Genomic DNA, 12,495 nt, shown 5'->3' with positions numbered 1-12,495 from the left:
TTACAGAAGGTTTCTATTGCCATTCAACGAAGGAACGCTAGCTGCATTTTGGGAACATTAGGAACGAATAGAATTGATGATTTTTATTTATTGTAAACTTGTTTTTTGAAAAGATCGTTTTTTTGCTGGTTGCGCCTAGCAGCCTTTTTTTTTCGCTATATTGAATAAATCAATGACAGCCCAATAATTTCAATTTTTTCACAGAGTTTAGGTTAGGATTCTCTATGGATGACGATGTTGCTGTCAGTGTTCGAGTTTACAGTTACTCGGACTTGATCTATAATCATATCAAACTTTGGTGTATTGAATCCCACCAATATATGCGACCAGTGAAGGTTTTTAGCCCCGTACGTTCAAACGTACATAGATGACGAATCCGCAATAAAAATTTTGTCTGTCCGTCTGTCCTTCTGTCCGTCACGTCGATATCTTGAGTAAATCAAATCCGATTTCAAAAAAAAATTTCCCCTGAAAGATAGTCGAAATAATGAGGCCAAGTTCGAAGATGGACATATTCGGGTCGGCCCTTCGTGAGTTAGGGCCACCTAAGTGATTTAAGGTCTTTTGGTGATATTTATGGCAAAACAAACGATGGAAATGACATGGCAAATGATAGGTATTGTCTATACCAATCAAAGGCAATCAAAGGCCGAATAGAACGTTGTTGAAAAAAAAGAAAATTTGGGTCCTCGGACTAAGGCTGGTACTAAGGCCCTATGTGTATTTTACATACAACTCGAGTAAATTTCATCCGTTTGTCGTAATTTTTGTTTGATTTAGAAGGTAATCGAACGCCGAATAGAATGTAGTTGAAAAAAAAAATTGGGTCCTCGGACTAAGGCCGGTACTAGGGCCCTATGTGTATTTTACATACAACTCGAGCAAATTTCATCCGTTTTTCGTAATTTTTGTTTCATTTGGAAGGTAATCAAAGGCCGAATAGAATGTTGTTGAAAAAAATTAAATTTGGGTCCTTGGACTAAGGCCACTACTAGGGCCCTATGTGTATTTATACTCAATAAATTAAAATTTTAGGGCTATTTGAAATTTTTGTTTCATTTGAAAGGAACGTCGTACGGGGCTTCGTAATTGCGCAATTTCTAAGATGTACACATTCCATAATAATTTTACTTTAACTACATTAACCTATTAGGCTTACGGTCGGCGCAATAGGCTTACGGTCAAAGTAGGGTGACAGACGCACTAGGGTCACGTATGCAATAGATATACGGGTTTGTACGGGGCTCAGTCGCAGCAGACGCTCCGACTGTTCTGATGGCTCGTTTATTTGCTAATTTCAACGTCCTTTTCTACGTGCCAAAAAATTATAAGTTTTTTTGTGATTCCACAATACTATACTACTGTATGACCATATAGAAATGGCTTCAGTTCAGTTGCTTAGTAGTTAAGACAGAACCCAATCCGTCCACGACTGTCAGAGTCGGATATTTTCCATGTTCACTGTCGATGAAAACTGTTAGTGTTACGGTTATGAGATCATACAATCAATGCATAATTCGCTTTTAATATTTAATATTGAAATGCAGTTTAATTTCTCCTTCTAATGTCTCTGGCCCGATGATGGCGTGATGCATTGCAACCAATGGGAACTGGGAACCGTTAACGTAGTGCTAAAGGGAGTTAAACATTTAACTGCTTTTCAAGCTTTATAATATGTCGTTTTCGGTCATCCAATTCATCAAATTGATTGTATATTTGTGTTTGAAATTTTAGGCTGCTACATCGACTGGACTACACTGATGTACACGTTATTGAATTTATATATAATCGTAACTTAAATACATAAGTTCGCATAGAATAGGCAAACACTTAATATGTTGGTGGATATGGATACGAATGCCTGCCAAAATTGTCTTATATCTTTACAGCTTCCGGCCTGGTTCAATTGATGGAAATAAGAAAAGTGATATTGTGGATGTATTATAATATGCAGAGAGTGTGGAGAGAAAACAGCAGAGTTAAAGCCAATATAATTTAATGTTTATGTACTTATTACGTAAACGTTTTCACAGTATGCCATATTGTGTACATGTACAAATGTATATATTTCGGGGCTGAGAATACACTCGAAGTGAAAACGAAAATGGAGGAAATTTCGTATAGTGAAAAGTTTAGCAAAGTACTTTTTTGAATGAATTTCAGCTTTTCGGTAAATATTTGTTTTATATCTTTGAGAAAATATTTTTTTTGCGTCATTTTCTTCTTCTCGCTGAAGAAGTTCACCGTCAGAGATTGATGCCGAAAATGAAAGGAAAAATAATTTCTTTTTGCAATTTATTTTCCCATTCGCCTTTTCTTCTTGTTTCGCAAATAGGACTAAAAGGCGTATTCAAATGTATCGTCATTCACCAGGCAACTAGGGAATGTGTTTGTTCAGGGTTTTTTTTCTGCTCCTAACTTCTCCGTTGAACTTTTTTATTTCTACAAAAATAATCTTCAACAGCTATAATTGCATCACTTTGTAGAAGCAAAAATTGTTTTATAATTCGCAGAAGTTTGTTAGTTGTCTTTAGGTAAGGGAGAATATGAAAATAATTGATAATATATCGATACGTTTCAGTTTTAACGGTTAGTTCACTTTGTTAGTGTTGGTGTCCATGTTGTTTACGTATCCGTTTGATACTGGACTGAGTGTAAGTCAAAGTCGGACTATCGGCCGTAGAGTCTTCAACCTGTTTCTAGAGAAACTTTGAAAGTTAGCAAAAAATTAGAGATACATTTTTAGTCCCCTAACGAAATGGCCGACAGTCGTCATATTGGATTTTTAGTAAAAATGATGAAAGTAAAAAATGCTATCAACAGAGAAGTGATTGCCTATATGTTATACGTCCCATTATTTTCCGCAATACGTAGCAATATTGTGCTGCTATATTGACCAATACATTATTGAGCTGCAAAATGCCTATTGTTATATAGAGCTAAATGTAATGATATATATATATATATATATATATATATATATATATATAGCTGTGTATAGTCAGTTTTTATCAGAGTTTATGACGGAAAATCATTTGGAATATTCGTAACGCAAAAGTTAAATGTAGAAAACGTACGTGACGCTGTTACCACGATAACTTGAAAAACTCTTAAGAAAGGCGCACACTTTGAAAGATCCATCTATCGGGCGTCGGTGAAAAACATCAAAAATTTGGTTTTAATCGACGAGAATGAAAATTATGAGATTAAGTTCGTAGATGAGCAATGTTGAAGTAGTGAGATGGGACTAATTCTCAACGTATGCTTTTCCTATTTACAACGAAGTTTTTGCGTTGATTGGTTGACAAAACATTAAGTTCTTGAAATTGGAGTTTGTATAGAGACGATTTTCGTTGAATAGTCTTGAAAAAAAAAAAATTCTTGAAGAGGAAAGCTGTTTTTACCTGTCAGAAAAACACATGTTAATTAAGCATAAAATCACTGGAAAATGGACAAAGTTTATGATGCGATTTTTTACCCATATTTTTAAAAAGAAAATATTTGGTTTAGAGGATATGTAATGTTATTCGTCGTCAGTACGTACATCCGTAATTGATAATTAGCATGCCAGAAAATGTGTAAAAAATGGAAATTTAAAAAAAAAAGTTCCCAGAAAAGGTACAAAGATTAAAGGAGTCAAGTAACCAAATTACTTTGGACAAAATTTTCAACAATGCTTTAAGCAATTTTATCACAGAATATCACAGAAGTTTAAAATGAAAAATTATAAATTTCTCGATACTTTGAATCCCAACAAAAATCTCTTCGAGAAAAGTGTGACGCAGTCTTTGAAGTACAATTTCTAAAATGAATGATATCGCTAGAGTTGATGCTTTCAGCTTCGTTACGCAGAAATGAAATTTTACAGCCAATTTTAGTTCAAACAAGCTGGCTTAGTTTTATCTTATCATCTGCCAAATAATTTTTACCAAATTTGACTGGAAACAACAAAAATTTTACGAAAAAAGTCTACGTCGCATGTGGAAGCTGAAAGCGTCAACTCTAGCGATATCATTCATTTTAGAAATTGTACTTCAAAGACTGCGTCACACTTTTCTCGAAGAGATTTTTGTTGGGATATCAGTCGTTTTAGAAGTGAAGTCAACACTGCTTTTTATAACAGTTTACAGCTCTAATTCAAAAATTTGATTCGAAAATTTGACGAAACTCGAAAACTTGATGAAGAAAGTAACTCTATCTGCAACCATTCAAGAAATAGCTCTAAAACCCTAATTGACCCACCCATTTCCAATTTTTGACATTTTTCACATATGTTCTGCTCGTAAAACTCTGAGACTTTGCCGAGGAAAGTAACTCTCTATCTCTCATAACCCAAAAAAATATTAGTCCTTTCATCCTACGCTCGAGTAGCTTAAAATTTGGTCACTCTGACCACTCTAGCTCAACCGGATCTGCACCAATTTTTCTAACTAATTTTTTGTTCGATTCGTGTGGCGAATACCTTTCATTTGATGGGTCTCACGCCTCAGTAGGTTTCAATACAGCTGAGCTACCCTCGAAAACCACACTCAGAAACCACTTCGAGGCCAATAAAACAAAATTTTGATTTTTCCTGGGGTAGTGGCGTATCACATTTTCACTTTTATGCCCACCCTGAGGCTACTGCAAAATTTCATGGAGATCGTCTGACTAGTTTCCGAGACCTACCGTCGATAGATAGACAGATAGATAGACAGAAACATATACAGAGTAAGTTGAAAGATTTTGATTGCTTGGAAAAAGTCAATTTGGTGCATTTGCTATGAAAAATGACCAACTTCAAAACGATGTATCTCCGGCAATTTTAAACCTACATAGGTCCAAAGGGCAGAAACTGAAATTCGTTCTTTTTTTTGGAAGGTGGACTGCGTCAAGTCCTCCGCTGTCGCTCCGGACATGATAATCTATGTAAAATTTACAATCAAAATTTACGTTCAAAATGACTAATTCACGCCGTGTAAGTGCACCTCAGACTTTGATTTTTTTAGTGCACGAATGCCTCGGAAAATAATTTTCAACGCTTCCTTCCTTATTATGAGAATGGGCGATTTAACGCTGCGTTAGGTAGACCTTAGCACGTTCCATTTTGAATTTGAACCGCACCTCCGGCGTCAATTAATAGATAAGGAAAAAACCAAATGAAAGCGCATTACAAACGTGTCTCACCTTTTTTCTCCTTCGCCTTTTTTTTATTTAAAATTGAGAAATAAAATTATAGTTTCCATAAAGAAAATGAAGAAAAAAGCTAGCTATAGAGAGATTAAAATAAATTTATAGTGGTTTTATAGCGATTTATTTCAAGCAAAAAACCCATTTCTATTTTCTAGGTTTATCTTCAATACACAGTGACAGCACATTTATAAACGGCAAGGATATATACCAGATTTTACCCCGAACAAACATGGAGCGAAAGAGTAATAATTTATTAACACACGAAAAAGAAAACTTCGTAACCGAGACTGATGATATGCAAGAAAATATTTACAATTATACACCAATGTATTTTGGTACAGTAAATTCAACTGTAGTGGCAACACAAATTGGAGCTACCGCACATTTACCATGTATCATACATCATATAGGAGACGGAGTTGTAAGTTGTTTTTGAATTTTAATTGAAATAATGCTTCTGCTGCTGCAATGTTTATTTAATTCGTATTTCGGGAAAATGTCTTGGTTTTGGTTGCATAAATATTACATCCCTGTAAACAATGCATCGACATTTCGTTGTGATGACGCAGGATTTTAGTAATTTCAAAATACGCTAACCGCTCGGGTTTCAATTAGTATTTCCGTCGAGCTGATTCGAATTCGAAGGGTGGTCAGAGAAGTGGAGACCATGCGTAAGTGACTCGCCTTCGGCTCGCAAACCGCAAATTTTGCGCTTATGTAAATAAGCCATCATTGTCTCGTCTAGCTTTAAAATAGCTCCTTTGATTAATTAATTAGCGTACTGGAGCTATGCGGTTTTTATGTTCAGTTTGGTTTTTTGTTAAATAAAGAAGCAAAACTGTAGCGACCGTGACAGAATTAATTCGAATTTGATAACTTGAAAAAAATACATTACATAGGTGTTTATGAGTCAATTCGCCAAAACTTCGAACAGCTTATATGGAATCGGGAATCAAGCCGACGGCGATCCAAACGAGCTATGGCTCAAATGAATCGTCGTTCAATTCTGATAATATCGTGGAAAAACTTTTTTTCCGTAAAAATTTTGTTGGGCCGTCATGGCCCTTAGAACAATTTTCTCCGAAGTGGTCGTGAAAATCGTTTTTTTATCAATTACTCCAACATGCGAGATGTGAATAATGTCAAATTGTGTACGTTTATGAAGGTCGATGAGCTGAATATTATTGGCCAACAAAATGCCGGAGTTCGACCCACCCAGCCGCCACACCAAGTGAAAAACTTCGAAAAAACCAACATTTTTGAAGGGCTCTGGGCGGTTGGGAAAGTTAGTTGCAGGAAGCTCTAATTTGGAGTTTTGTAGCTTACTTCTCGCCCTATCCATTGACACCCCACTCGACCATACTCACCGTCCCAGATAGAAATAGTTGATTTTTCACAATGTATCTCAACTCAACCCATCAAATTTTGGAAACTCTTCGAACTTTAAAGTTCCCCAAATAACGTTTTTACGAGCGAATTTTATTGATCATAGTTTTACTAGATAATAGTCAGTAAAACTATCGTGATACAGCCAGAAGATGAGCCATAGATCTTTTTTGTAGAGGAGAAAATAGTAAATCGAGCTCAAAATTGTTTTGCTGATCTGCACGATACAGTATCTTCCTATTTTATCAATTCTGTCTAACCAAAATACGTGAATTATAAAAATTGGCATTTCTCGATACATTGCATCCAGGTACTATATCCACATATATTGAAAAATGCAATTTTTCAAAACATATGTGAGTTGGTGAGACAGGAACTAATCAGAAAAACAATTTTGAGCTCGATTTACTATTTTCAAAAAATTGATGAGGTAAAATTTGGCAGTTTGGCCTCTACAAAAAAGATCTGCGGCTCATCTTCTGGCTGTATCACGATAGTTTTACTGACTATTATCTCATAAAACTATAATTAATAAAATTCGCTCGTAAAAACGTTGTTTGGGGAACTTCAAAGTTCAAAGATTTTCCAAAATTTGATCGGTTGAGATACATTGTGAAAAATCAACTCCATTTCTATCTGGAACGGTAAGTATGATCGAGTGGGGTGTCAATGGATAGATCTTAAAGTAAGCTACAAAACTCCGGGTTAGAGCTTCCTTCAACTAACTTTCCCAACCGCCCAGAGGCCCTTCAAAAATTTCTGTTTTCTCGAGGTTTTTCACTTGTTGCGGCAGCTGGGTGGGTCGAACATCGGCATTTGTTGTTCAATAATATTCAGCTCATCGACGTTCATAAACGTGCACAATTTGACATTATTCACATTTTGCATGTTGGAGCTATTGATAAAAAAACGTTTTTACGACAACTCCGGAGAAAATTTTTCTAAGGACTATGTCAGCCCAACAAAAAAATTTCGGGAAAAAAGTTGTTCCACGATATTATCAAAATTGAACGACGATTCATTTGGGCCATAGCTCGTTTGGATCGCTGTCGGTTTGAATCCCGACTGTTCGAAGTTTTGGCGAATTGACGAGTACACGATAAATAACTATAGCATTTTCACGTAGAACAAACAGTTATTTTCTAACACAACTCTCTGCATTATGTTCGGAAACTTCGTTCTTGTTGAAATTTCCATTTGTTCTCTCATGTGAACACAAAGCTTGCAAGAAATAAACTGTTTCGCGGGCTACGAAAATAAACACTTTTAACATCCTGTTTTCCAAAAATATTTCCGGGGGAAAACTAACTAACAATCCCATAATGTAACAGTCTCTCTCTCACACAGGCGTGCATAATTTTATCTAAACGATTATTTTCGCAATTGAAACAAAAAAACACTTTTTGTTTGTCAATCTTGAATTTTGGGATAAAATCTGTTTGTCTTTAACAACGTGTGGCAGATGTTCCGGATGTTTGGAGACTGTAAAATATGACTAAAAATCAATTTTTTACGGTACATTACTTCGTTGGAAATTTGTGGTTCTAATCGCAGGTTTGCATCTGAAGCATGTAAAATTAATAAATTATTGACGTATGTAAGCCTACACTACAGAATAGTGATCACAGCTGTATACTGTTAGGGATACGGAGGTAACGTCAAGAGTCGGTGCATTAGATGCGCTGTGACACCCAACATATCATACAAAATGATAAAACTCCTATGATGAGGTGAAATTTTTATATTTAAAGCAAGTGTCGGTGAGCATTTGTATCAACACCACATCCCCAATAGAACACAGAAAGCGATTGATACATAATTATGTACCTTGTACACAAAGTTTTGAAATGTTGAGCATCAACAAATTCCAAAGCAGTTCCAATTTACTAGATCGACACTCAAAGTGCTACATAAACTATAATCATTCTACGTTCGAGTAGCACAGTCAAAATCTTTCATTTTATTCACAACACACAACTCACAAGAATCTTGTGACAAGACAAAAAGCCGTGAATCTTAAAATCACACACCTCGTAACCTGTCGCAGGTTCAAGGAAACATTCAGCTGAAGCATAAAAGTGTAATCATAATGTTGTACCTCATCGTACGTACATACAATCACTTCCTGTATGAGTCTTTTTCTTTTCATTATTCGTCCGTAAAATTAGGTCTTTAGAGAAAATGGAATATACAAAGCTCATGACTAGCGTATATAAAACTTTGGCGTTAACTGAACAGAAAAGCGATATGTCGAGGAAAACATGTGGTATTAACCAACAGTTCAGCAATAATTCTATAGGCACACGCACTGAAGTAAAAACAAAACCGGTCATGTATTCCTTAGTATGAAGAAATTATCGTCATTTATATGATTTATCAAAGCATCATTATGATGTAGGAATAATCTTAGTGTAGAACGTGTTACCGTATGACAGCCTTATTAAAATTGTGATTTATATTGCGGCAATTAAGGAAAGTAATGGATCTTCATGTACAACTTCTATTTCCTAGTGTAGCGGTATTAACTACACCCAAGTTGTTTTAATCAACAAAAAATGCTTTTTGCTTCGTTCTTCGCAACCCACAGCATTAGGGTGTTCAATTAATAATAGATTTCGTCCGTGAGTCCAAAATGTTATGAAACAAAGCAAAAATTGAAAAAAAAAATCAATTTTGTCTCTCACACGGAGTATTTTTTTGGTAAGTGGAACGCAAGCCTTACATTGCCGTATCACGTAAAATTTGAAAATCATTTTATAAAGGGAAAAAAAGGCTGCAAAGTGCAACCAGTAAAAAAACGATCTTTTCAACAAACAAATAAAAATCATCAATGCTATTACGTCCCAAGGTCCCTAAAATGCAACTAGAATTTCTTCGTTGAATCGCAATGGAAACCTTCTGTAGCAGGTAGTCCATGGAGCGCGGTTCCCCAGAAGCCTTTTGCATTAACGATCCCAATTTCTTTGTAAATGTTTTTGTCTCAGGACCCATGCTACCTAGTGATTCAAAAGCAATAGGTGTGAATAAATAATTATCTTTTAAACAAATGTAATGATTGTGCTTAGATCTTTCGGCATTATCAGCAATCGAACCACCTTTTTTGGATGACTGATTAACATAAGAAGGGGCTAGGGTATCTCTAATGGTTACATCCCACAAAATAGGTCTACCGTGACTCCATGGAATTAGAGTCATACCATCCGGTCTTTTCCCGTCATCTCTAGAAATTCCCGGAGGCTGTACTAAATTCGGAAACCCTGCAGAAGAAAATGCATGAGAAAAGATTTTGTTAACTTCATCATGTCCAGGAATCCATCCTCCGCTTTTATTTCAAGACCATGTAAGCCATCCTTCTTAACGTTTTTACCACAAATGTTCTTCGCATAATTGACAACCTAGTCGAAGACCAACAGCAATTTGTGCAGAATTGTTATCTAATAATAAGCCTTACTGACTCGATGGAACTACTTGTAGCCACTTTGAAGATTCTTTAGTAGATGACGCAAGCAGTCGAGCACGAGCAGTTGGCTCACTAGAATCAAACATTTCCGAAAATTTACTTTTGATCCGCGGTAGGTCCCAATTCTTTTGCACTTTCTTGTGGGCATCATTATCTGGAATAAAATCTTGAGGAATATCCTCCATCAAACGTAAAATGTCGTCATTGATTATTCGTAAATTAAATTTTTCAAGTAATTTGTCGGACAGATCGGATGATGAATACACAGAAGACAAATATGCTGGCAATGCCAAATCCTCTATTTCCCTAATACCCATACCTCCAAAGGATAAAGGCAGCGAAGCCTGATCCCACGAAAACCCATCCACCTTCGTATTAGTAATAACTTCGAGTGTAGAACGGAAGATCTCGTCTACAGCTTTCAGTTTATCTAACAATAAGAAAGATCTACATGAGGGCAATGGATAATTAAACCTACAGCTAATCAAGGACTTCCTAAAAATACACAAAGCAGGATGAACATCCATCAACCTCAAACGATCGCACATCAAACTAATTGACTCAATCTTAGACGAAAACATCATCTCTAAACCTAATTCGAAATTGGTGAGCCTAAAATTTCAAGTGAAGACTCATCAACTTTCTTAATCCCTGGCAACAACGCTGAAATGTCAGCGTACATACGAGCCTCATCCTCAGCAGAAGCGTTAACAAAAAACACCTCACACTTGTTCGCATTCAAAGGCAAACCCGAGATGTCACAAAAAGACAACACCTTCTCAATATCTCCAAAAACAGCTGATAGTACATCACCAATAGTACCATCATCTAAATACCAACCGTTCAATCTAGAAGAAAGAGAATGAGTCATTCTCATAATACCAATACAGAACCCCGGACGACCCATAGGATCACCTTGCTGGTATCCTCTTTGAGAAAAAAGAGGCTCGTCAGTAAAGTAAAAATTCGAAGGAAGCCTATACGCCTGCTGTAACAAAGGCAGCAATTCAGGACAAATATCCTTCACTTCACCTAACATAAACTTCCTAAACAACATATTGAACGCATTCTTGAAATCAAACTTAACAAGCGCCATCGGTCCTTCATGAGTAGCAGTACAGAACCGACGTACAGCATGAACTAATGCTTCAGCGCCACCCCCAACGCCAAAACATAATTGGAACGGCTTCAACTGTTCAACTAATTTTTGCCTAATATCACTACACGCAATTTTCCCCGCTAAGCGTCTCCAAACCATCCCAACTGCTATCGGTCTGACATCATCCTCGCACTTCAAAAGAGCAGTCAATGAAGCACCAAAAAGTATTTTAGTAACTTCACTTCGCACCTTACCACCCTTAATAACGTCCATCAAAGAAGCAATCGTTTTCAACAAACGATTAGCTGAATCACCGCATGTAAAAGATGTTAAATCTTTAAGGTGTCTAGGACGCAATCCACCAATTCCCCCAGAAGAACTCAAAGGAAAGCTTCTAATAGCTCTAACAACATCCCCAACAGATTTGAGTTTGTTGACCTTATTGTTCCACACATAAACAAGTACGTAACAAAACGAATTATTACACTAACCTCGAACGTTTTCGATACCCAAGGTACAATACCATGTACTCGTCGATAAACAATCCATTCGTATAGTCACAATTGATTATACTCGTCACTATTGTCTTAATGTTCACTTGCAAAATTTGAAATGTTCGTCCGCCGCCACTGGACAGTAGACTTTTCAAATTTTGCAAGTGAACATTAAGACAATAGTGACGAGTATAATCAATTGTGACTATACGAATGGATTGTTTATCGACGAGTACATGGTATTGTACGAGAAGAATTTTTTGAATTTTGGATGACAGTTTGGTTTCGACTCCCGTAGATGATACCTTGGGTATCGAAAACGTTCGAGGTTAGTGTAATAATTCGTTTTGTTACGTACTTGTTTATGTGTGGAACAATAAGGTCAACAAACTCAAATCTATTGATTTAGTTCCGCAGTGCTCGTATTAATGTTTTATGTACAAAGATGTTTGTCATAAATGATAATGTGAACATCCCCAACCTCAGTCAATGGCAAGGATCCTTCAATTTTTATTTACTCAAAGACCTCACCATTATCCTCCGGATGTTTGGCTCTCAACTTCATCACAGTTTCAAAAGTTTGAGGCGCCACTAACTCATTCGAACACAAAACTCTTACAGCACCCCTCACTAACCTTCCTACTAGCAGTCTTAACAGCTACACTGTGTTCGATGGCCTTTAACTATAAATATGGTTTATATGTTGTAAACATCGATATAATATGCTGTAGATAATGAGACACGAAGAACGAAATTTCGGAAACATAGCATACATACAAGTGCAAAAAATACGAATCACAACACAAAACGAAGAGAAAAAGGAAATTGAGAAATGCAGAGTTTCAATTATTTTCAAATAATTGTATGACATTATTTCGCGCGCT

At 36.2% G+C, this 12,495-nt stretch overlaps 1 protein-coding gene across 2 annotated transcripts in view; it reads left to right on the top strand.

Moving 5' to 3' along the window:
• LOC119084880 overlaps positions 1 to 12,495 on the top strand; it is an 86,185-nt gene that overhangs the window by 25,941 nt on the left and 47,749 nt on the right. For both annotated transcript variants that reach the window (XM_037195025.1, XM_037195024.1), the window contains exon 2: positions 5,328 to 5,593. In XM_037195025.1, coding sequence (XP_037050920.1) covers positions 5,328 to 5,593 — 266 coding nt within the window. The remainder of the gene's footprint in view (positions 1 to 5,327; positions 5,594 to 12,495) is intronic.

The sequence above is a fragment of the Bradysia coprophila genome, unplaced genomic scaffold, assembly GCF_014529535.1.
Source record: "Bradysia coprophila strain Holo2 unplaced genomic scaffold, BU_Bcop_v1 contig_94, whole genome shotgun sequence".
Classification (NCBI taxonomy): Eukaryota; Metazoa; Arthropoda; class Insecta; order Diptera; family Sciaridae; genus Bradysia; species Bradysia coprophila.
This window is presented reverse-complemented; position numbering and strand designations above follow the sequence as displayed.